The sequence below is a fragment of the Anthonomus grandis genome, chromosome 18 (assembly GCF_022605725.1).
Source record: "Anthonomus grandis grandis chromosome 18, icAntGran1.3, whole genome shotgun sequence".
NCBI lineage: Eukaryota > Metazoa > Arthropoda > Insecta > Coleoptera > Curculionidae > Anthonomus > Anthonomus grandis.
Genome location: NC_065563.1, coordinates 6,440,859 through 6,467,865, shown reverse-complemented (window position 1 = coordinate 6,467,865; position 27,007 = coordinate 6,440,859). Strand labels below are relative to the sequence as shown.

Genomic DNA, 27,007 nt, shown 5'->3' with positions numbered 1-27,007 from the left:
TTCTGCAGTAGAAACACGTATTTACGAGTCAGTTGGTCGCTTAATACTCCCGATTATGAAACGCAGTGTTTTATGAGTCATGTCATAAAACAAGAAATTCTAATGTTTATTGAAATGGGAGTACCGAAAAATGTCGTTAATAGAGCGATCAGACAACAGTTACCATAAGACGCCAGTTCAATATTTCTTTCTCCAAAATTCTGCAATGTGCCTAAATTTTTGTAATTTTATTTATGTTTAAAGACAAAGAAACTTAAACTTTAGCAATTATATTCTGTTTACCGACGAAACTTGTTTCACGAGAATTATGAACGTTATGCGACACTAAGACTTTTTAAAAAGTAATTTATTTATAAAGTACAACTGACAGAGTGACAGGTTATAAATCTAGTACAATACAATAATTTACTAGGTCATAGTAATCTAATATGATCTTAAAACTAAGGGTTTATATAGATAAAATATGCTGATGTGGCCAACCACGTTTAGACGGAGAGCTGGCTACATAGATAGTGCCCGCATCAGGTACATGGCTAATTTATATTAAAAATAATAGTATTAGTGTAGACGAATATAAAAATGAATGTCTGCCATTGCAAAACTGGGGCGCAAAGGGGGGATACGCAGTGAAAGGGGTGAATTTTGGGTGGGAAAAAATTCATAAGGTACAGGGATTCTATGTACGGGAAAAGTTTTGTTATATATTTGAGAAAGTGTAAAAAAATTGGCAGACATTTTGCCAGGGGCTAACTCGCCGGCAGACTGCGCTAAAGATTGCAAAAATTAATTTAAAAAAAAATCATAAGGTACATGAATTCGAATTATTGTATTTTAAAGTTTAAACATTCCAAAAGTCATTTACAAAATGGCAGACAAAAAAATGAGGGCTAAAGCCGCGGCAGACGAGGTTAAAAAGTGCGCTGCACATCAACATTTTCAGACACATTCGCAATCGGAATCTGATTCGGACGTGATATCTCCTTCGCTATCGATATATTCTTCTTCATTTGATTCACTTTCTGCATTAAGGTCTTCATCGCCTGTAACAAAGCACAAAGTAAAATAATTTTTAGACATTTAATAAAATAGAAAAGTTATATGTTCTGTGGATAAATATATTACCTTCGTTTGTTCCAGTATCAATAATATCTTGTATTGTACTAGGCAGCTGTGGTCCGTCGAACCATTTAAATGTATAATTTCCCTCTACTAATATCCATCCGCAAGTTTCTGGTCGTAAATATGATGGAATTTTCTTATCAGCATTTTTCCATATTGTAGCAATATATTTGGTCCTCAATAAATGCTGCGTTAATTCAGCCTGGGTAGGAGGTAAAGTGGATGAGTCAAAATTCTGCAATTTTTTTTTCTGGAAAGGTTCCTCCAAATCATTGACCTTATATGCTTTAAAAAATAAGGCGAATCGCGAATCATTTACGGAGCTCAACAACGGAAAGTTGTACAAATTACAGATGAACTTTTCAAGAATCGGGAAAATAGCGGTTTCATCACAGTCTTCATGTCCAATTTGGCCGAATGCTTTTTGTAAGTCTTCATTTTTCTTTAAGATCTGTAAAGGACGTTGCTTTCCCTTACGAAATAATGCGGGATTAAAATCGCAGCCAGTTAGAGCATGAAATCCTGGCAGAGATTGACACATTCTCTCTCCTAACTTTTCATGCAACGCCGATACGTCAATTATTCGTTGCTTATTCCAAACCCCTGTTTGAATATAAACTTTGCTATTGTGTTGTACGTGAATCATATTAGCCAACATAATAATTAAGATATCCGTATCTGAGCATTTTATTAGAATGTTCGCTGTTGACTCGATATTGCACGCATGATATACTATTTTTGAATCCGCTTCTTCATGCAAATCGAGAGTATACTTATCATTTTTTGAAAATAATATGCGTTCATTCACAGCTTCATATTGATAACAGTTATCAAAATTGAGTAGCACTTTTTTATTGTGAAAGAATGGAATTATTTCGTGATTTTGCCAATTGACGATTAAAAATTTCACGAGTGCTTCTTTGAAAAAGCTATTTCGGAGTTCTTTATTAAAGTCTGATGGTCTTGATTCTTCAGGTCCAGAAATCACGTACATACGATTACTAGAGGAACCGCTTCGCTGAGATCTTTCGTAATCTTTGATAGATGGTGACCAATATCTATCAAAAATGACATGAATTTCACGGGCTGCATTGTTAGTCACCATTTGAAGTATTTTTTTGGAGATGCTTCCGAATGTTTTTGGTAAATCCTTGATACAATGTATGAGAAAGAATCCGTCTATTAAACAAATGTCAGTGTAGCTTGGGGCTGTACTTTGAACATCTTTTTCCAACGACTTCAATAAAACAGATTTATCTGTTTTATAAATCGATCCATCCAAGTGACACATACACATTGGAACAGGTGTTAGAGGATAAGTCAAAATTTTTTCAACATTAGTATTGTCATTCATTGAAATGGCTACCATTCGGCTGAACAAGTCACGCTGCAGTCGTACTTCTTGAACTTTATTATTTATAGAGACAAATCTCTTCTGGGTTGAAGTAGCAAAATTCAGTATTTTATTTTGTTTAATAGTTAATTCGAAACGATCATCAGACTCAGCACATTCAGAAATAAACTTTTCTCTTAAACAATGGCCAGTTTTTTCGACATTTAATAAAAAAACGGTCACTTCTTTCGATGCTGCTCGTCCAGTTGCAATATTAAACAATTCATCGCTCCGAGTATCTTCCCTGCTCTGAGTGTTTTCACTGCTCTGAGTGTCTTCGCTACCTTGAGTATCTTCGGTGTTGAAAGGATTCATATTTTGTTTTAATATAGTTATAAAATTTTGCAACTGAGTAGTATCTTTTTTAATTTGGTGTTTTTCTAAGTCTCCGGTGATATCTTGACTTCTTTTTAAACCTGTTACATCGAATGTATGTGATACAATAGTTGATCGGATACCATGGCTTTTAGCCCATCTTTGCCGCGCTGAGATAGAATTTGTAAAGTGCGTTATACCTGTTAATCGTCTTGAAGCAGTAGCATTAACCGTTTTCTCTAACGTCAAATCAACAGGCATTCGTGAAAATGTCTTTTCTGTCCTCTTTACACCAAAAAATCCATTTTTAAAATCATTCTCGAGGCCTGGATGTGTTATTTGCACTCTTAACAAATTATCATGATATTTTAGTAGCCATCGAGAATAATTTCCTTGATTGAAAACAAAAAATAAGTTGACTAACTTTGGTATGAGACGAATGCTTCTTGAAAACAAAAGATAGTAATTAACAAAGCGAATGTACATCGCGTAATACTGTGCAGTTTTACCGTGTTTTCCGTTTAACACTTCTGATTCAAATATCAAGTATTCATTCAATAAATCATTCAATGATGTATTTTGAATTTCAAATGTCGATAAAGTTGTTGATTGCAATTGATTAACAATCTCGATCAAATCATTGTCGATGGTTTTATCTTCTTTTCGCAGGAATTCTTCGAAAAGTAATGATCGCAATCCTAAGGTCACTAACGGGTGCAATCGTTTACAGCGATTGAAATGTTTGCCAGTTAAAAATCCGTTTACTGATCCTGAAGCCAATAACCCACTTTCAACCATCATATATGGTAGACCACTCTCATCTATAAATTTTCCAACAGCTTTAAAATAAGCCATCATTATATGGAAACCACCAAGATGAATGAAAAGATTATTGAACTGTGGTTTCTCCGTACACTGAATTTGTTAAGCTACTTTTGCGATTGCCAAATCATACGTCACTTGTATGTACTGTTGCGAACATTCTTCTGCTATTTTTTGGCTTTGGCGCATTGTTTCGATGACAACAGATACGTTCGTAGGTGAAATATTAATCGGTGTAAGATAAGATACCTTTTGTTTAACTGACTGATCATCTACAATTTTACTATTATACCCGACCCACATAGGTGTATTAGAAATTTTTAGGTAATGTGAAATTACCCATGTTACATCTAACTTTTTGTAAAAAACATAATTACTGGCTTCAACATCACGTAAATTGCTTCCAAGAGGTAATAATCGGTCAGTGAGCTTTGGTTTTTTCAAGTACGGAAGTATCTCCGTCGATATAACTTCATATGTTCTTCTCCTTTTCGCAGGAGGTGCACGAATAATAATGTTTTCAGCTTCAGGTTTGTCAGAACTGGACTGACCTGCTATTATATTTTGATATATAATTCCCACTGTATCATGCAGCGTATCTTTTCTGCTACACGTTTCAACAAATCGATCGTAATTGTCAAATGCCACTCCTGTGCAGTAGTGAGGGGATAATTCAATACTTTGAGGACAGATTACTGATTTACTGAGGGATGAAAACGTCGCTTCCGTTTCCAACTCCTCAACAGTATTGTAACTAACACATTGACCATATTTATTAAGTAAATCTATAACTTTGCGGCTACTTGTCATGCTTTTGTCTCAGGACGTTTTGATTTTACCATTATGAATAGCATAAACTAAATCTTGGGCTATAGAGTTGACTTTTCGAGAACAATTGGAACTTTTCACAGTTCTGGGATCATTTCCGCAGATTAAAGAAGTTAAAAATTGTACAATATCATTAGGAATTTTACATTCGCCTTTGATCAGGTCCTCTGCAGTCAGCTGTTGAGGTAGCGGATCTTTTTTTATGGCCATAATTTTTTTCCTCAAAACATATGCAGCTCGTTGCAATGTTTCGGTATCTTCAAATTTGCTAAATGTTTCTGCGGATATAATACATTTTCCGCTCGGTGCAATAATTTTCCGGTCATGCAATTCAATTATTTGTAACTGCTTGGCAAATTTTTTTTCAATCTTTTGAAGCAATTTCGTACTCGTTATTAATGGTCCGAAACTATCATATTTCTCCGAAAACAATTTATACAACGCACTTTTGGCATACTGTACTAAAAATTTTAAAGAATAGCATTGCTTCTTTCCTATTCTATTTTCAGCGATGAAAGAATACAGTTCATTGTCAACTAACTCATGAACGTTTCTTGCAATATGCCAATCTGACTGTTTTGGCTCCGGAACCGCAATGTGTTTTTTAAAATACATCAATTTACATGTATTATGGTAATAAACAACACGATTATCCTCCAATCTGTCGATTTTCGATAATGTTTCATTGTCATTTAAGGCAGTTGCATTTGTGACAATTTTTTCAATTAAAATGTCACTTTCAGATCGTATCAAAAGAAGCGCTTTTTGCCCTTGCTTCTTCCTTGCTTGATTACAAAACAAACAGATACCTGCATTCTTCAATTTTGAATTTTCAGGTTGTCGTTCCACATCTAATTGTTCATGTGAAAGTTGACTGCCACTGAATATATCAGACGACCGAACGTTATCGTCATTTTCTTCTGAAACATTTATATATATTTAATACATCAATTAATTTTTTTAAAATATTTTTAAATACCGATGCACATTTTGAAAATTATTTTCTATTAAAAGTATGTGCATACTATATAATATATAAACAAAAAATATATTACCAGCTGAATTGTCGCATTGTGAAATAATAGATGTGGAACCTTGCGGAAAATCATCTCCTATGGATTGATTACTCACTGTAAAAATTAATAAATCGTCCGATAATTTATTTCGCGTTTAAATATAAATGTACACAACATAATGTATGTAAAATATATTATTACCTGCCGAATGTTCGGCCTGCGGAGACGCAGATGCCTCAATGGACGTGTGACCTTGTGATGATTTTGCTACTTCCAATTGATTGCTTTCTGTACAAATTGATAATAGTTCAATTATTTATACCGAGGCGTAATTAAATTTAATATAATAACAACTTTCAAGGAATATTGCAAACTTACCGTTATATTTATCCAAATATTTATTTTGGATGGATGTACAGTGGACCACAAAAGTGATGGTACAATAGACAATTTATATATAAATTTTATTTATAATTTTTATATGAAATAAAAATCAATTTTTACTTTTATGTATTTATTTTTTCCAATGCCCAACATCATAACATAAACCTATTTGCATAATATATCTAACACACAATAAACAAAAAAATAAAATAAAATTTTCTATAAAAATTTAATCCACAAAAGTCAAGGTACTCTTAATTTGTGTAAATCAAAATATGCAAGTATCTTTTAAATTTATTGTTATTTTGTTATTTGCTAATAAGAACATTCCTCTAATACTATTCTGGCATTCGTTTTCAGTATTCACTAGAATATTTCTTCTTAACTTTGACTGGTAAATACAGTGATAATCATGGGAAGAACCGAATTAAGTGTTAGTGAGCGGAAAATTATTATTAATTTGCATAGAGAGGGAAAATCATACACCAAAATTGCAGAAGTGATTAAAAGAAGCAGGTCCACTATACAAAAAGTAGTAAATCGTTTTCAAAATGAAAACAGAATTGAAAATAAAACGCGAACAGGACGTCCTCGGAAGCTGTCAGAGCGCGAATCCCGGTACATATTAAATGAAATTAAGAAGGACCCAAAGAAAAGTGCCATACAAATATCATCAGAGTTAAGAGAAATGTTTGGAGTATCTGTTCATGAAGAAACTGTTCGCCGGAGACTTAACCAGGGTGGATACAAATCCTGTAGTGCACGTAAGAAGCCCCATGTTAGCGATATTAATAGAAAAAAGAGACTGGAATTCGCTGAAAAGTACAAGTCTATTGAACTTGATTTCTGGGATAAAGTTATCTGGTCAGATGAAAGTAAATTTAACATTTTTGGGTCCGATGGTCGTGTCAAGGTGTGGAGGAAACCCGGTGAAGCTCTTAATCCGAAAAATACAATCAAAACAGTGAAACATGGAGGAGGTGGAGTAATGGTTTGGGGTTGCATGGCAACTTCAGGTGTAGGAAATATTGTTTTTATCGACGAAACAATGGATCAAAAAGTATACTTAAATATTTTAAAAGAAAATTTACGTGCCAGTGCTGAAAAATTAGGGTTGCATGAGAACTATTACTTTCAACAGGATAACGACCCTAAGCACAAAGCTTATACAGTACGTCAGTGGTTGGTTTTTAATACTCCCCATCTGCTGGAAACTCCTCCCCAAAGTCCCGATCTTAATCCTATACATTTATGGGATGTTTTGGGGAGAAAAATTCGGCAACATGTGATTCATAATAAATCAGACTTAAAACAGGTAATTTTAGAAGAGTGGCCAAAAATATCCAACGATGTGACGAAAAAACTAGTTCATTCAATGCCAAATCGCTTAAAAGAGGTTATTAAACTGAAGGGTTTTCCCACGCGTTATTGACAGAACTTTATTAGCCCATAGTCTGAAATGTACCTTGACTTTTGTGGATTAAATTTTTGTAAGAAATTTTATTTTATTTTTTTATTTATTGTATGTTAGATATATTATGGAAATAGGTTTATGTTATGATGTAGGGCATTAGAAAAAATAAATACATAAAAGTAAAAATTGATTTTTATTTCATAAAAAAATTATAAATAAAATTTGTATTGTAATTCTCTATTGTACCATAACTTTTCTGGGCCACTGTAAATGCTTTATAGCAAAGTCGTTGATAACCACTGACACCGTCTACTATTTCTGGTAACACAATATCACTGTATTTCAAATCAAAAGCGACACGAACTTTGGAAATATGTTGGCACTTTTTTAATTTGTCTTCTTCGAAAATTATTATTTTTTCACTGATCATGCTACAGTTAAAAACGCACTTCTTCCCACTCGTAGCCATGATGTAAACGAAATCAAAAATTTTGAAATATAACGTCTACTCTCTTCTACGTTTTGGAATATACTAAACTCTCAGTGGCCTTGTGCGGCATCACTTTGTACTGCGTCGCTTGCTCTATTATACACGAAAACATCTGCTTCCCCCCATCAACATTTATATTATATTCCGCTCCCAAATATACCTATATAAATCTGGGACCTAATACCTGCGACAAGTAATTTGGTTACTTTCGCTTTCAAAATTTTGTGAGCATTTACCTTCACTTTTCACAAGTGAAGAAACCAAATACTGACTAATAATAATTAATCGTTTAAAATAAATTGATATACTTATAAACAACCATAATATTAACGTTAAAAAAAATCAAATTGTTTTTAAAATTTCCTAAAAATAAAAGTTATAAAATAATCATTTTCATTGATATATTTCATAAATATCGATAATAATTCTTCTGCACTTAAATATCAAGAATGTGACTAAAAATGTTGATGTGCAGCGCACTTTTTGTCCTCGTCTGCCGCGGCCTTAGCCCTCATTTTTTTATCTGCCATTTTGTAAATGACTTTTGGAATGTTTAAACTTTAAAATACAATAATTGGAATTCATGTATCTTATGATTTTTTTTTAAATTAATTTTTGCAATCTTTAGCTCAGTCTGCCGGCGAGTTAGCCCCTCACAAAATGTCTGCCAATTTTTTTACACTTTCTCAAATATATAACAAAACTTTTCCCGTACATAGAATCCCTGTACCTTATGAATTTTTTCCCACCCAAAATTCACCCCTTTCACTGCGTATCCCCCCTTTGCGCCCCAGTTTTGCAATGGCAGACATTCATTTTTATATTCGTCTACACTAATACTATTATTTTTAATATAAATTAGCCATGTACCTGATGCGGGCACTTTCATGTAGCCAGCTCTTAGACTAGTTGTGGAGATTCAGCGGTTCGCACGGATATAACTCGAGAGTGGTACATAATATTTTCATAATGGACACGCATTAACCTTTTTAATTTCGCAGAGATATGTATGTGGTTTATGCATGATGGTGCTCCATAATGTTTGTCATTAAATGTCGGAAATTATTCGAATAGTTATTACCCAAATATGTGGATATGTAAAAGTAATTATGCCTCCGTAACTTGACTTCCACGTTCTCCAGATTTGACTCCATAGTGTTTTTTTTTCTGGGGGCATATGAATTCCGTGGCATACAAGACAACGATGAAAAATGAAGAGGACAATGGCAACGCTTGCAAGATGCAACAAATAATATTCAAGCGAATTGCGGAAGTTATGGAGAAAGTTAATTTTAATTTTCTAACCCCCGCTTGCACCGTAACGTTAACAAAGGCTTAAATTTAAATCTAGGTTTAAATGACAAAATTTGCTTACACCGTTATTCAAACCTTAAAAGGCCAAACAGTTAAATTAGTCTGCCGTTATTGAGAGGTTAAGTCTCAGTTAACCTCAAAAAAGCATTTGGAGAGGCTATTTCCACGAACTTCATAAATATTGGGATTCTAAAATCACGACTCTACATCTCGATACGATCACGACTTCGAATACGATCGCGACTAAGTCGTGACGAGAAGGGTGATTCTAAATTTCAATCGTCGGCTAAACTTGTTTTATTCGAATTGATTTAGATTTCTTGGTATATATTTGTTATTTCTCTAAATTTGACAATTGGAAACGTCAATTATTGTCTTTTATTTTGATTAACACTAAGAATTTTTCATATTTTTTTAGTTAAATATATGCCTATATTATTTCTTCAAAATAAAAAAAAAACGTCGTTTGCAACCATCACTACCCATTGGAAAATAATAATTGAATTCATGCAAATATAATATGTTATATAATAGTTATGTTCATCCACTTTTGGTTTTAATAAGGCAACATGGGTATAATCAATAGGATCATTAGGAATATATTTGGAAAATTAATGAATCGGTCAGAAAGGTGGATTGTCAATAATTTCAGTAATTTTATGAATCTAACGACTTGTAGTAGTTTCGCTTCTTGTCCAATGCTTCTTTGGTAACAATCTGTGGAATAACAGCTTAACATACTAAAACTGCCCATTTAATAGTAACTCTACTTCCTTTGCCTCTATTATTAACAGAAGGTTGTGGAAAATAGGGTCGAGTTAGATTTATTAGTAGTGTTTAAGAAAGCTTCTTGATATTGTAACGAAATTCGGGAACACACTTTTATTGTCAACGTCAAAAACACTAACCTAACTCGCCTTGACTGTCGTTTAATTGTATCCAAGGTAAAAACTGACTAAACAATTAAAACTGAATGAATTGTCACGAAGCGCGTCCTTTTTAAAACCCGATAGAACAGTTTCGAAATATTTAGAATTATCTTCATTGTTTTTTTGCCCACAGAGACCAATAATTTTAGGAGAATACTGACAGTCAAAGCAAGCAAGTATACAAATTCTAGAAAATTAGAACTACAGGGATTTACAATAATATAACCTAAATTGGGACCAAAATGGCGCTCTCGAACAAGATGAACTACTTAAAAACTAAACACCATAGATAAAAATAATAAACCAAACGTAAGTAGAACCCTAAAGAAACTCTACGAATCAACTTTAACTACAGAATACTTATAAAATTGTACAAAAACTAGGAGAATAATTAACATATTTACATTTTCATAATACTGCTCTCCTTTCAAGTTTGATCATCCCGATCAAAGATGGGACCACCTGAGTCATGATAGGGCGCTAGCCGGACGATGTTTACATTGTCCATCTTCGTTGTCGGATGTCGCTGGATACGGTACACCACGTCGTTGATTCTGGTGACCACATTGAATGGACCTTCCCAATCCTTCTGGAGCTTTGGTGACTTGCCCTTCGTCCTCCGTGGATTGTATAACCAGACTTTATCCCCAGGATTAAAACCGGTAGAATTTGCCTTTATGTCATAACGTGATTTCATTCTGTTACTTTCTAGATGAAGTTTATCCCGTGCTTGTTCGTGAACAATTTGTAAACGCGCTTGTATAGTCGAAATTATACCCATTTGTAATGACGTCATTTTTGTTTATTTTTGTTTAGCATATTCCAAACAGCGGCGACAATAAACTTTTGAAAAAAATTGGTGTCTGATGATTATTCATCTTTTATATACTAGGTTATGTGAAATATCCGTCACTGTCAATCAAAAATATTGGTTTGTCAACTTGTTCTTGAAAGTTATTTCGAAAAGTGTTAGATAATGCCTAAAAAAAGATATAATAGGTATAACGAACAATCGCAGCTAATGATTTTAAATATATTGGCTTTTTTTCAACTGGAAAAGGAACAAGTCCGAAACAGAATTGCACAAATTCAGAATGTGATACAGTGAGGCGCAGATGCAACAAAATTGAGCACAACAACGATCGCAAATATAAAGAAGAATGGGATAAAATCAGATCAGGATTACGCAGCCCGTATATCTTCCAAGCAAAAGACAGCAAAAATCAAAATTACAACATATTTGAAACATAGAATTCGGGACACAATTTATTCTATGTACACCAGAAAAGAATATGTAATATTGGCAACAATAAGAGAAAAGTTCAGGGAGGAAATTGAATACTTATTTTCAGTTTTCCATTAACTCCTTAAGAAGATAGATCAATAGTATAGGCTTCAAGTGGAAAAAATCAAATAACAGAAAATATTTGATGGACTTGTCAAATATTGTTCATAAAAGAATCAATTTTTTAAGGGAGTATATCAAAAATAGAAATGTAGGTCCGGAAGGTTTTACTCCAGTTTTCATTGACGAGACGTGGATTTTTAGCAAGAGATCATTTCATAGTAGCTGGCAAGATGACACCAAGCACACGGATTCAAGGAAAAACAGTGAAGGTAAAAATTATCTGGTTATCTTTTTAGATTTTTTTTTGAATAAAAACTATTGCCCTTGTAAGGGCCCTCTAACTTCATAATTTCATCTGTTTCATATAATTTCTCTCTAAGACAATATGAGGGAATTTAACTCCATACACTTATATTAAATTTATGTTCTGGAAGAATGATTTCTAAAGGAAGAGAATTGAATTATCTTTTATTTTTAAGGTTATCGTTATATCGTGGTCCACACCGGAACCAAAGATGGCTTCATCAAGGGTGCAAATTTAATATTCAAGAGTGTATTAAAGACGGGAGATTATCATGACAATATGAACAGGAAAAACTTCGAAAACTGGTTTAAAACTCAGCTGGTTCCAAATCTTCCCCCAAAGTCATTTATAATCATGGACAATGCAAGTTACCATTCTGGTTTATTAGAAGAAATCCCGAGAAAATCTTGGACAAAGCAGAGACTGACCGAATGGTTGAAGAAAAAGAATATTGGCTTTCCAGAAAAAGCCATGAAAGATAAAATATGGAGTATTGCACGCAGAAACTGCCCTAGTGAAAAAAAGTACTTCCTTGATGAATATGTTAAACCTTTAGGACACAAAATTTTGCGACTGCCACCATATCATTGCCAGTTTAATGCAATTGAAATTGTATGGTCGGAATGTAAACGAAAATATGATCAATACATTTCCAATTTTAAGGGGTCACCTTCAGAAGTTCTGACTACATGAAAAAGGGTAATAAACGAAATTTCTATAGATCTTTGGCAAAAATATGTTTTTCATACAGAAAAGGTAATTGAAAAGGCTTAGGAAGCAATACAAGTGTGTGATGCCTATGACATTCTGCCACTTGTGATTACGACTGACGAAGACGACGATAACGAAGACAATATCTCTGATTTTAGTTCTGACTCTGACAATACTGACGAGTAATCAATCTCGTAGCTTTTTTGTTCTAGCAAATTTTATTTTATGATCGTCGTTTAAGTATTCAATCATATCGTTGCAATTTCATTAACTTGGTAATGCAATATGGCGTGTTTTTTTTGAGTTTGTATGTTTTATTTTTTGGAATGGTATTTTTATTTTAATGTGTTAACATATTCCTTCAACCAGCATTTTTTTCCATGAACAAGTAAATTAAATTGTCAACATTTAATTTTTTCCCAGTGAGTTAAAATAATTTTATACCATTATTCACAATTTTTGTAAGCTCGGTTTTGTTACGTCTACAGCTCGTGCCGCATTCTACTTTTCAAATATGTTGTAGATTTGGTTTTTGCGGTCTTTTGCTTGGAAAATATATCAGCAGCGTAATCCTGATCTGATTTTATCCCATTCTTCTTTATATTTGCGATCGTTGTTGTGCTCAATTTTGTTGCATCTGCGGCTCGCTCTATCACATTCTCAATTTGAAGTGCAATTCCGTTTCGGACTTGTTGTTTATGTCCCATTATTTATAATTAATTATAATAATATTTCTTAATTGTTAAGTTTATTAAAAATACAATAAATACTACAAGATTTTTTTAAATTTTTTGGGAATGAAAGTATATATACGAATATAAAAATATACTAATATGCTGCTAAAATAAATCATTTATTAATTTCTGAACGTATAAAAATACATAACAGACTATTAATTTCTGAAGGCGATGGTAAAGTTTCTAACCTAATATTGATTGGCAAAAATATCTACGGCATACGTTTTTTCTCACCTGGATGACGTAACTACAAATGGGTATAATTTCGACTTTAAATAGTCGACGTACTCCTCAAGGGTTTCAGATTTATGGGGTCTTCCAGTAATAATGTCCAAAGGTAAACGAAGTTCATCACCGTCGACAACTTTTGCCGGGCTTTTTCCAGTTGACTTGTGGATAGAAGAACGATATGCCAATAGAAATGGTTGTATACAGGTATCCCAGTCGGTTTGCTTAGAGTTTACCACCATCCTCAAATAGGTTTCAAATGTACGGTTAAATCTTTCAACCATTCAATCAGACTGAGGGTGTAGTGGGGTTGTACGGGTCTTATTGATTCCCAGCAACTGGCATACTTGTTGGAATATTTGTGACTCAAAATTCCTTCCTTGGTCTGAATGTATCTCTCTGGGTACACCAAATCGACAAATCCAGTTCTGGAACAGCACTTCAGCTATTGTCGTTGCTTCTTGGTTTGGAATCGGATAAACCTCGGGCCACTTACTAAAGTAATCCATAGCAACAAGAGCATATCGGTTTCCGGAGCTAGTAGTAGGAAGGGGCCTGCTACGTCTATGGCAATTCGTTCAAAGGGTGCACAAACAAGATACTGCATCATCTTTCCTCTTGTCCGGGTTCTTGGGCCCTTGCTTGACGAACACTGCTCACACTGTCGGCACCAGTGTTCAACATCTTGGTGACTGTTCAGCCAGTAAAACCGTTCTCTAACTTTTGCCAAGGTCTTACTAACTCCAAACTGTCCTCCGCCGACACTGCCATGAATAGCTTCAAGAACTTCCGGAATCCGTTTTCGAGGAAGGACTGTCAGATATGTCTTTTCTTTTCCATCTACGCTCGCCCAGACTCTTTTTAACAATACATGTTTTATAACCAATGAATTCCATTGAGACCAATAAGCTTTTAGTTCTAGAGATTTGTCAGAAATATCTTTCGATTTTGGTTTTGAAATTTCTCGAGATTTCAGTTCCTAAATAAGACCAAATACTGGGTCATCACACTGATCTTGGATTAAACTAGCTACATCCCACTCTCTAGAACTGTAAAGGCCAATACGATTACAAGTAAATATCTCTGGATGCTGTTTTGATTCCTTTTTAAAACAATGTTGACATGTTTCAATACAGGGTCTTCTCGATAAAGCATGGGCATTTTGGTGATATTCGCCTTTCCTATGTTCTATTGTAAAGTCATACTCTTGTAATCGTTGAAGCCACCTTGCTATTTGTCCTTCGGGGTTTTTAAACTGAAACAGCCATTTCAACGAAGCATGGTCAGTTCTAAGGATAAATCGTTGACCATACAAATATTTATGGAAATGTTCAATAGCTTTTACTGCTGCCAATAGCTCTCGTCTGGTGACACAATAGTTTCTTTCTGGTTTTAACAACGTTTTACTGAAATAAGCTATCACTTGCTCGCCATCTTCATATTTTTGTGATAAAACGGCCCCAATTCCAACATTACTTGCATCGGTATCCAAAATAAGTTTGTTCAGGAACCGGATATGTTAAAATTGGAGATGTGCATAGTGCTCTTTTTAACCGTTGAAATGCTTCTTCACAGTCTGTTGACCAACTAAATACCATTTTGTTCTCCGTGAGCTTATGTAGAGGCTTTGCAAGATTAGCGATATTTCTTACAAATCTTCTGTAATAGGTACAAAGGCCCAGAAAGCTTCTTAACTGGTGTTTGTCAGTGGGTCGTGGCCAATTTTCGATTGCCTCTACTCTGGATCATGCTTGACACCTTTTTCTAATATTACATGGCCAAGGTATCGAACTTCTTTTTGAAATAAGCAAAATTTTTTAGAACTTGGCCTCTCGCAGTTTAACAAATACCTTTTGAATATTCTTTAAATGATCTTCAAATGTTTTTTCCCAGTATGATGACGTCATCCAGATAAACTAAACATGATTCCCAAGTCATTCCACGTAAAACTGTTTCCATAAGTCTCTCAAAGGCAGCTGGAGCATTGCAGAGTCCAAATGGCATTACTGTAAACTGCCAAAGTCCTGTTCCAGTTGAGAATGCGGTCTTTTCCTTGTCTTCTCGGTGCATCTTTACCAGCCAGTATCCACTCTTTAGATCGAGTATTGAAAACCATTGTAAACCTGATAGCGTGTCCAGGGTGTCGTCAATTCTTGGTAGGGGATAACTGTCTTTCTTGGTAATGTCATTCAGTCGCCGATAGTCTACACAAAATCTAGTGGATCCATCCTTTTTCTTTACTAGCACAACTGGAGATGTCTAAGGACTCTGAGAAGGTTCTGTCACTCCTTGTGTCCTTATTTCTTGAAGCATTGAGGAAACTTCTCCTTGTTTAGCTATCGGAATTCTTCGAGGTGCTTGTTTAATCGGAGCACTGCCTCCAGTGTTAATTTGATGCTGCACCAAATCAGTTCTTTCCAGGTCATTATCGTGCAAGGAAAACACATCTTGATTTTCTTCAAGAAAACGTCGCAATTTACTACACTGGTCTATGGTTAAATTGGCAGAAGATTCTTCAAATAGGTTTTGTAAACATACAGGAAAGGATCTGTTTGAATAACGACTTCTATCAGTATTTTTCATGACTGCCACTACTTCAGAGCATACGCCAATGTTCTCTTCTTGCTTCAGGTGTTGATCATATCCTTTTAAATTTACCATTTGAACCAAAACAGTAGATTCCTTCTGCGTAGATAACGTCCTGGCTGGAAAAATTACTTAACCATATAGTTTGCAGTTTTCCATGGGCTCAATCAAAACAGTTTCTCCCTCTTTTCCTCCAGTTGTAGTATTAACCACCACCTCTAAATTTCCTGGTATAGTAACATCCTTGAATAACTTAACGACTCTGGTATTTACTTTATCTTCATATAGGTGGTGCATAAAAATCTCTTCATTTCTCGTCGTCAATATCAGGGTATTTTTTAACTTATCCATTTTAAACTGCTGAGCATTCATAACATCTAATCCTAATATGACATCATTCATGATTTCTGCCACTAGTACTGGCTGTTGGAATGTTGTTAAGCCAATGGTGACTGTAGCTTCATGCAATCCAAGAATCGGGATCTTTTTCCATTTGCAGACTCCAGAATTAAATTGGGTGGTGCTGAAAGCCTACAGTGTGCTACAATGTTCGGCTTCACGATAGTATGACTTGATCCTGTATCCACTACCATCTCACATTCACGGCCGCATATTTTTCCCGGTACTACCAAGCTCTCTCCAGGATGTGACAGCCGGTTTAGTCTTATACGTGGGGCTTGGTAGCACCCAGCCAGCTTGCGCCCCATAAAGCTTACTAGTTGAAGTTTTCCTGGTTCCTTGGATCTGTTAAAGGCTTGGGGAATGACGTTTAAGATGCCCCTCCTCATTGCAATTCCAGCATTGCAATGGTTTTTTAGGTTTCCTCGCTAATAATGATTCAATCTTCTTTAGGCGGTATTCGCGATCACTTTCTAAAGTTCTGATTTGTCTTATTCGTGTCTGCCTTCTAGTTGCTTAAAAAGCTGCCTCATACTCTAGTCCATGGGCCAAAGCTTCTGATATACTTTTATGATGAACCATCCTTAGAGCGTGGTTAGTATCTGGATCTCGAACTCCGTCAATTACGCACCAGTATGTCGAAATTGAGCTGATGCTCAGATGGCACCATTCTTAATATACCTGTAGCTTCTCCTCTAAGGCTTAGATTAAGATTGATTGCCTTTTCTTCATTATCCCAGCGATTTCCCCTAGCAGCGGCCTCAAATTGATTCAAATAGGTACTCCATGCTTCTTTGCCGTCGAATTTTGGTGGCTTTACTTTCATCATTATTTGCATTCCAGGATCGGGATGAAGAGGAGTCCGTTTCACTTTCATCTCTAGGTCTTGGATCTTTTTTTGTACTTGCCCCAATTCTTCTTCTACCGTTGCTTTAAAGTTAGTCATTAATTGTTTCTGATTCTTCTCCAGATCTTCTTTAAGTTTAAAACTCGTTCCTCTTGTTTTCTGTCTCGCTCCTCCTGCTGCTTTTTAAAATTTTCTTTTAAATTAAGTAAGTCATCTTTCATGGTTCGAATCAGGTCTTCATTTTATTTCTTTAGATCAGATTTAATTGTCTTTAGTAAATCTTCCTATTTCTTGTCTCGCTCTTCTTGTTCTTCCCTCTGTTTGCGGTCTCGTTCTTCTTGTTCTTACTTCTGTTTACGGTCTCGTTCTTCTTGTTCTACTTTTTGCTCGTCAAACTTCCTTAATAGCAGCTCCATCAATTTCTCGGTCTCCATTCAGCAATTTTATTTTTCAGGGATAATTGCTCAAATAAAGTCAAATGAACTTTTACCTAAACCATTTCGTAAACTAGCTCCATTTCTGGACGAACAGGGTTTTGTCAGAGTGGGCGGACGACTAAGAAATTTATCACTTCCGTATGATGTGAAACACCATCTTCTGTTGCCAAAAGATAACAGACTAACCGAACTTATTATTGACCATATACACAAAATTAACTTGCATCCTGGTTTTAATACAGTTTTATATCTTGTTCGCCAACAATGTTGGATACTTTCCGCTCGTAGAGTGATACAAAGGGTCCTTTCAAAATGCCTAAAATGCTTTCGCGTGAACCCAAAACCCTATACCCCGTATATGGGAGACTTACCGTCATTTCGCATCTCGCAACTTAAGTGCTTTTCGCATGTTTGCATCGATTATGCAGGCCCTTTAAACATCTCAATGGGTAAATATCGCGGTGCAAAAATATTCAAGGCATATATTTTAATTATAGTGTGTGTTGTTTCTCGAGCTATTCACATCGAACTAGTCTCCGACCTAACTTCTGAAAGTTTCATAGCCGCTTTTCGGCGTTTTGTATCCAGACGCGGAAGCTGTCTCAATATTTACTCCGATTCGGCCACCACTTATGTGGGTGCCTACAAACAAATTCGTGAACTCTCGAAGCATGCATCGGAGCATTTAAAAATATCGTGGTTTTTTAATGTACCTGCTGGGCCTCATCTTAATGGTCTAGCAGAGGCTGGCGTCAAATCTGTCAAGACGCACTTAGTTTGAGTGGTAGGAGACCAAGTTTTAACTTATGAGGAGCTCTACACTTTACTTACCCAAATTGAAGCTCTGCTGAATAGCAGGCCTATGTGGGCACAAAGTTCCGATCCGAACGATTTAGCCCCACTTACTCCTGGTCATTTTTTGACACTAGAACCGCTAAATACGGTTCCTGATCTGTCCCATTTAAAGCTCAATACTTTGTCCCGCTGGCAATTGATACAAAGATTAAATGTTGATTTTTGGAAAAGATGGCAATTAGAGTATCTTAATACCTTGCAACAAAGGTCAAAGTGGACTAATCCCACCACTAAGATTGAGCTAAATACGTTAATCATAATTAAAAATGAAAATCATCCTCCTATTCATTGGTTATTGGGACGAATTGTAATGTTACACCCTGGCCCAGACGGCCATGTAAGGGTTGTCACAGTAAAAACTGCAAATGGGCTCTATAAGAGACCAATTGTTAAACTATGTCCTCTACCGATACGGAGTTCATAGCATTATTAGTACGTAGCAGAATTAAGCTTGTTTGCGTCTTAAGGGAACTAGGAAATAATTAGGATTACATTTGCGAGAATCGAATAGTTTTGTTTAAGTTTTTTTTTGCTCCGCTAGTACATTTTTTCCTTTCAAGTATATTTTTTTTTCTCACACTTATTTTCTGTGAATTTTGGAAATTTCCGTAGGAATAGTATTTCTTCTTAAAACATGCGTTTTAGTGGGCGGAAAATGTATACGCAACTTTTGAACATATTAAATTATTTTTTGTCTTTTAACTACGTAATTTCAAATTTACATTAACCATACAAAATCAAGCTTGGCGCCGACGTCGAATGGTCAATCAAGAGTTTGCGTACAAAGAAGCAAACCGGCAACTTCAGCTTTTTGCCGTTGCCATGATCGAGGCTCCAGACTTTGTCTAAAAAGTGCTTCTATAATTTCCCCAAAAATATGGGAAAAGTTTCTACAATATAATCTAATTTTCATTACACACCACTAATACCAAGTCTAATGTGTTTGTGCCGAATATAAGTGCGGGCCCGCCAGAAGAAACTCATTTATTCCATCCAAGTGCTCCAAGAGATCAAGGTAGGTGCCATTTTTAATCTTGGTGCTGTATGGTTCGGTTGAAAATTTTATTTTGGAAATTAATGTTAAATTTACGAAAATGAACCCTTGCCTATATAAGTAATACAGTCCACTCAATCGCCGTAATATAACAACAACCGTACTTATTATTATTAACATATATCTGAGATTTCGGGTCAATTTTTGAAAAACACGAGATTTCTCATTGACGAGACTTTTTATGGACCGACATTTCTTTAAGAAATAATCAGCAATTTTTCTTTAGTAAAAAAATTTCATCAGTTTCTGACTTTTTTGGGAATTTTTATTTTTATTCCTGATAAACCTGAATTTTTTCCTATTTAATTTTTTGCTTTTTTAAACATAAAAATTAATTTTAATGGCAAGACTTTTGATTACGATTTTCACTGATGGACGTTTCGTTTACAAAAAAAATCTCATTAACGCTTTTCCTTAATAAAAAAATAATTTTTACTCGCAATCAAATGACGAATTTCAATTAAGAAATTTAATCTTAGGAAAATATTTGTCAAAAATTTGCTTATACGTTTTGGTTAAAAAACCATCGTCAACTGTTATTTTTTCTTTATTCATTTATTTTTTATAAATTTTAGTGTAAAAGTTTCACCAGTTTCTGAATTTACTGGAGACATTGCAAAAAAAAAAACGGGTTTTTTTAATGACGTTTCCCATTTTACGACGTTTTGTTTAATAAAAATCTCATTATCGTATTATGTTTAAAAAATCACTGGCGATGAAATGACGAATCTTAATTAAAAAAAAATCATTAATTAACGGGATTTTTTCAAAAATAATTAACAATTATAAAATGCATTTTTTAATAAAAAGCATTAACCCAAGCTGACCACTTTTTCGTCATTTCCTCATTTGACTATCCTTAGTATAAATAAATAAAATTTAAAAAAAATGTATAATAATATCCATAATATAGCATTTTTACCTTATTTTTCAGCAAATTTTCACGAAAAATCAGCAAATTCTATCGTACGTATTCCACTTTTCTATTTAATTTTTCTCAAGTATATAGATAATTATATTATTTTCTATATATGATATCCAACTTATCTAATCAGATTTTTTTCTCAAATACTATCTCACGTAAATACTATACAGCGAGCACATAAAACCCCCTAACCGCTATCTATAAAAGCAAAAAAAAAAAAAACATGAAAAATGCATACAAATATATATTTTAAATCAGTACAACCCTAATATTCATCGTTCTCGAAGGGATGGTATTTATGGCCGTATCCACTAAAACAAATAAAAAACAATTAAGAAAAACAATAAAAAATACACAGAAAAAATTCTTACGCGGCCAAAGGACACAATCTCCCATTACAATCAAAACTGTTAAGGTACTCAATGTCTTCTGGGGTCAACTGAAAGTCAAAAACCTCAAAGTTCTGCTGGATCCTAGACTTCGTGACCGATTTTGGGATAGTGATGACCCCACGGTCGATCTGGTACCTCAGGAGCACCTGAGCTGGTGATTTGTTGTATTTCTTAGCCAGCTCGATCAGTTTTGGATCTTCCATTAGCTGTGGATCACCTAGAAAAGGGAAAAAATAATACTTGTTCTGGAACGTAGCTGCTTTCACTAAAACACACCTGGTTTAGCCCAAGGCCTATCAGGAGAACCCAGGGGACTATAAGCAGTCACGGCAATCCCTTTGGACTTGGCAAAAGCAATTAATTTTGACTGGTTTAGGTAAGGATGGCATTCGATCTGCAAAATATTCATAGTTATTGTGATATTTTTACTATAGTAAAACGCAATCCTACTTGGAGAACAGCAGGTTTAATAGTGGAATTATCCCAGACCCTTGTGATTTGTGCTTTATTGAAGTTGGACAGACCGATGGTTTTGATTAAACCCTTACGAACAAGCTCTTCCATGGCTTTCCAGGTGTCCACGTAGTCAACGTCACTGAATTGCATCTTTCCAGATTCGTCGATAGGGAAGTCCGCTAATTCTTCCTAAAATTATTATTTTTTTTACTAATTGATGGCTAAAAATTGACTGTTACATACCTTATAACCAGCAGGCCAATGGATCAGATACAGATCCAGATAATCCAGCCCCAAGTTACTCAGGGTCATATTCAGGTTTTTCTCCACCAAATCTGGTCTATGATAAGTGTTCCACAGTTTGCTGAACAAACCAGAAAAAGTCAATAAACTGGAAAATTCAATATTCTTGCCTACCTAGTGATCCAAATGTCTTCCCTCTTGATAGTACCATCGGCGAATTTGGCCTTAAGGGCCGCCCCAACCTCTTTTTCGTTGCCGTAGACGTATGCACAGTCAATGTGTCTGTAGCCGACGTCGATTGCATCTTTGACCGCCTGTTCCACTTCACCGGGTTTGGACTAGAAAATAATACAAAATTAGACAGAGAAGATGTAACATTGTACAATTAAGAGGTGTGTAACAACCCTTGAAATTGACAGTTGACAGGTAAGGAACTGAATTTTTGATATAATAATGCTGGCCAGGATAAAGAATAAATCGGAGTGGTTAAGTTGACAGATGGAAGTTAAGTATAATACTTATTGTTTTTAATTAATTATGATACAAAAAAGCATTTAGTAGTGGTAAGTTGATTGGTGACAGACAAGGAACCGAATTTTGTATGTAAACACTGGTCAGGATAAAAAATCTGTCCGAGTTGACAACTGACAGTTGACAGATGACAAATGACAGTCAAATTAATTTAAAATTTCGTTAAATAGAAAAATCTAGGATCCAGCAGAATTTGAGGTTAAAAAATTAAAAGTTGGTTGTATTATTCCTATACTTAAAAAAGGTAATTAATACAAAACAAATAGATGATTATCGTCCTGTCACCATTTTAAATACAATAAGTAATTTGAACGTATTATTTATAATCGAATAAACAGTCATACTCGAGATATAATAATTAACTACCAAGTTTATCGGAGTACCTTAAAGTGGTTTAAAGTCCAGTTCAGAGATATATTAGAATATTTGATGTGTCGCAGATGCCGCAGTAATTAGTCCGTGCGCCTGTCGTATGTCGTATTTCTTGTCGCATGATATACATATTTAAATGGCAAAATTTAAAATAATTTTTCTATAGAATCATTTTAAATATACGTAGAACCCCTTGTTTTACACTATTTTATATTTTTCTTTGGAAAATATCCATTTTTAGAAAGAAAATAATATCAAAAAAATGATCGCGGACTAAAATCGAAGCATTTAACGAAACATTTTAAACACTCCCAGCACTCACAGACTTCTCATCTCTTTTTAGCCAGTCTATTAAACAAAGATAAAAAACCTGCGTTCTGGCGATTCCTATTTTAGGCTGTGCAAGTGATAGTGTATCTCTCTCTATCCCACTGATTTTAAGGATTACGATAATACGAGGTACCCAGATAAATTTTTGGGCTGTTTTTGTATTACTTTCGTCGTGTTTTTAAAGAGATCTTTAAGGATGGGTCTTTCACCTTTAATAGTTGGGAGGTTATTATTATTTGATGGGTTTTGCCAGTTTTGCTTTTTACACGTTTATGAAAGTGGAGAATTTAGAATTTGGCCTATATTCGTCTAAATTTTTAGCAGTTTTTACCGTAAGGAAGTGTATTTTTTATTTTTGTTTCTGGATTTGTTTTGGTATTATACCTAAAGATCTTAAAATGTTTTGACCCTGGGAAAATAGGCAGGAAAATTTGGCAAATGAAGAGGAAAGTGTTTGTGCGGGCTTATGGAGTTGGTGCGGCTGTCCCATTGCAAAACACAGTAACTGACATTTTAGCCAAAATCGCCTTTTTCAGTGATTTGAAGTTGCTGTGTTTTGCTGTATCTTTTGGTATTTTTAAAACTAATATTCGGATAATAAATAAGGAAGATCTGGCATGCCCAAAACACAATAACTGACAGTCAGTGAAATTTTTTCTCATGACAAAACGCAGTAACTAACAAAACTCATTTAAAAAACCATGTAACTACCAAGTAGTTACTGAGTTTTGTTATGGTTTTTTCAGTTACTGTGTTTTAATTTGAAAAATTGGTTATAATTTTCTCAGAACATGTTACCCCCACCATAAACTTTACCATGTAACTGTAAGAGTGAGACTTGTTCCTTTTCCTGTTCAAAAAAAAGACAATATATTTAAAATCATCAGCTGCGACTGTTCATTATACCTATTATATCTTTTTTTAAGCACTATCTAATATTTTTCGAAATAACTTTCAAGAACAAGTTGACAAACCAATATTTTTGATTGACAGTCACGGATATTTCACATAACCTAGTATATAAAAGATGAATAATCATCAGACACCAATTTTTTTCAAAAAGTTTGTTGTCGCCGCTGTTTGGAATATGCTAAACAAAGATAAACAAAAATGACGTCATTACAAATGGGTATAATTTCGACTATACACAACAGAAAACGACATTAAATAAGTCTCGACGTAGTGAAACATTAAATTATTCTTTGACGTTAAAAGATTGTAAGTATGCAGTATGTCGTACGATGTTTTTAAACACCCTTGGATTAGGTTCATTTACGGTACAAAGTTGGACGAAGAAAGGTGACCATGCTATGAGCATAAATCAAGAAAGTGCTAATTTGAATCGTACAAGAAATACCCCTCACGCCGAAGACATTAACTATTTAAAAGATTTTTTGAAACAATTGCCAAAATTACCTTCTCACTATAACAGAGCGAATTCTTCAAAACTTTATTTAGAACCAATTTTTAAGTCATTAAAACAACTTTATGACCTGTACTTAGAACATTGCAAGACTGCAGGCAAACACGTTCTTTCAAGTAAAACATTTTATAACGAATTTAATCACAGCAATTTTGCACTCTACCAACCGAAAAAAGATCAATGTGATATTTGTGTTACTAATAGAGTTGGCAATCTAAGTGACAATAAATACACAGATCATATAAAAAGAAAAGACAGGGCACGTACTGAGAAAGCAAGTGATAAAAGTTTGGCAGAAAAAGGACAATGTATTGTGCTTACTATGGATCTTCAAGCGGTGAAAGTTCGTCCAGATTAGCATGCCATAACTTCACAGTTTACGACGTGGTTAGTCAGCAAAGTACTTGCTACTGGTTTACTGAATGTGAATGTGATTTGGTTGCTTCAGCTTTTACGACATGTATATTGGACTATTTGGAAAGGCATTGTACTGCTAGGAATTTGCCAATAATAATTTATTCAGACGGGTGTGGATACCAAAACAGAAACAACGTTTTATCAAACGCGTTGCTTACTTATGCAATAAAAAATAAAATACTGTCTCAAAAGTATCTTGAACGGAGCCATACTCAAATGGAGTGTGACTCCGTTCATAGCTGTATTGAACGGAAATTAAAAGATCGGGATATCAATTTGCCAAGTGATTACATTTCAGCAAGCAAAGAGGCTAGAACCAAACCGTTCCCATATGAAGTGATCAAATTAGGAGTTAATGTTTTTAAAGATTATTCACAAAAAAACTTGTTAAGATATACGACGATTCGGCCAGGGAGAAATAAACACAAAGAACCGCAGGTTACGGACCTTCGTGCCTTGCGCTACAATTTAAATGGATCAATTGACTACAAACTTAATTTTGATAATGAATGGAAAAAATTGCCTTGGAGACAAAAAAAAAACCTGATGAACCAGATTATCCGTTACTGAATAAAACAAGAATTCCAATCAAGAAGTCAAAGTTTAAGCACTTGCAGGAACTTAAAAGCGTTGTTCCAGAAGACTGTCACAGTTTTTATGACATGTTACCATATAAAAATGAATAATAAAACAATTGATAAATTAATAATGGCTTTTAAATTTTAAATTTTATCATGCTTGGTAAAAATTGCTAATAAAACTATTAGACTATAGTCTCCTATCTTCATAGTAAATATACCAACACCTCCTATCTTCTAAAATGTTGCTAAAAAAATAATAGGACCTATTTTTCAAAAAAAAAAAATAAAATAAACCACATTTTAATCATAAATGATAACTTCAAGTAAAAAATCAAGTTTTTACTTTTATATCATGAAGATAAACAGTTTTTTGTCTCTCCTGCACAATTTAGGTTCTTGCACTTAGGAGGTATTGGTAGTAAACAGTCGGAATATTGTTTCTTCAGCTCGCTCGGAAAAGGCTCGCGTGAACAGGCTACGTTAAAGATTAAACCTAACCTAAAATTTAGGTTTAAAAACATCAGGGAATTTTGAGGTTTTTTCATGGCGTTTCTTGGGTTTTTGCGAATTGACTTTTTTTTTAAATGAATTCAAAAAATAAAAAATATTTCGGTTTTGTGTCGAGCGAGCGAAAGAAAGAACTAATTTCATTTATGGAAGAGCACCCGGAATTAAAGTCGGGCAAATTCACCCAAAATTTTTCGGCTAAAACTGCACAAGCCTTGTGGATAAAACTAGCGGACAGATTACACACTTACACAGTCTCTGGAGCACATAAAGAGCACATCATCCTAATAGGCTTAATCATTCTATCGTAATAGGCTTGTTTAATCTATATTATTAAATTGAGAATCTGAATACATTTCAAATGGGTCAAGAAATGAAGAGTACATCCTATTCCTTCTATCTGCCAGAGTTTTAGTCTCTTCCAGTGCATCGACGACTTTTCTTTGCACAATATTGTTTAATCTTGCTATTTGATTATTCTTTTTTTTTCAATAAACAACAAGAAAACACTACAAAAAAACTTAACCAACTCACAAAATTAAGAAAAAAACAAAGCTAGTTTAAAATCAAAACAAGACAAGCGGCAGAATCGCACACGAACTTTGAAATTCGAATGGTATATACCCATTCGAGACACCGCATGCGAAAATGTTCGCATACGAAGCGGTCGAAAATACGAATATCGATTTTTCGTGCGAAATCCTCTAATTTCGTATGCGAATCAAAGTCGAATGGTTTCAAAAATACGGCCCCAGGATAAAGACTACGATCCGATGTCAGATACATCATCTAGCGACGATAATGAAACTAAAATTAAAAAGAACAACAAAAGGATGAAAACAAAAAAGACGCCCATTTGTAAGGAGGAAAATGTTTTGCGTTTACATAAAGAAACTGTTGCTGCAAACTCGTATGAAAAAGTAAGATTTTTATACTTATTTTAATAATTATTAAATGTAATGTATATTTTGTTCTCACAAAAATATTGCTTACTATACATTCAATTATGCTAATTTTTGTAGGAAAGAAACAAAGAGAATACAGTAGACACTCGATAGTGTGAATATCGGATAGCGGAAACCCCGCATAATGAAAACAGCACTATTTTATGCATTGACCACCGTATACCATGAACAAACGATCCCCCGTTAATGGAAACAAATGTAATTGGATCGATAGTTCGCCAGTAACGTAGACGAAAGCAGCAGGTACTTCCCCGATATGCTGTTTTTGGCGTTATTCGAATCGATAGGCGCCGTGAATCTATTGTGTGTTAAGCAAGGCAGGTTGTTATCGTTTG

At 34.5% G+C, this 27,007-nt stretch overlaps 2 protein-coding genes across 3 annotated transcripts in view; both read right to left on the bottom strand.

Annotated features, from left to right (window-relative positions):
- The window catches only part of LOC126746904 (uncharacterized), a 47,242-nt gene extending 26,652 nt beyond the window's left edge, over nucleotides 1-20,590 (bottom strand). The window contains exon 1 of one of the 2 annotated variants that reach the window (XM_050455317.1): nucleotides 20,453-20,590. The gene's annotated coding sequence lies outside the window, so the exon portion shown is untranslated. The remainder of the gene's footprint in view (nucleotides 1-20,452) is intronic. The other variant, XM_050455318.1, reaches the window with a different exon arrangement.
- Nucleotides 20,591-20,686: 96 nt separating this feature from the next.
- Nucleotides 20,687-27,007, bottom strand: part of LOC126746908 (aldo-keto reductase family 1 member B1-like) — a 62,705-nt gene continuing 56,384 nt past the window's right edge. Inside the window, exons 2-7 of the mRNA XM_050455331.1 lie at nucleotides 21,721-21,884; nucleotides 21,547-21,667; nucleotides 21,298-21,492; nucleotides 21,124-21,241; nucleotides 20,827-21,064; nucleotides 20,687-20,766 (exon numbers count right to left, since the gene is read on the bottom strand). Of these exons, the coding sequence (XP_050311288.1) occupies nucleotides 20,721-20,766; nucleotides 20,827-21,064; nucleotides 21,124-21,241; nucleotides 21,298-21,492; nucleotides 21,547-21,667; nucleotides 21,721-21,884 (882 nt within the window). The 3' untranslated portion in view covers nucleotides 20,687-20,720. The remainder of the gene's footprint in view (nucleotides 20,767-20,826; nucleotides 21,065-21,123; nucleotides 21,242-21,297; nucleotides 21,493-21,546; nucleotides 21,668-21,720; nucleotides 21,885-27,007) is intronic.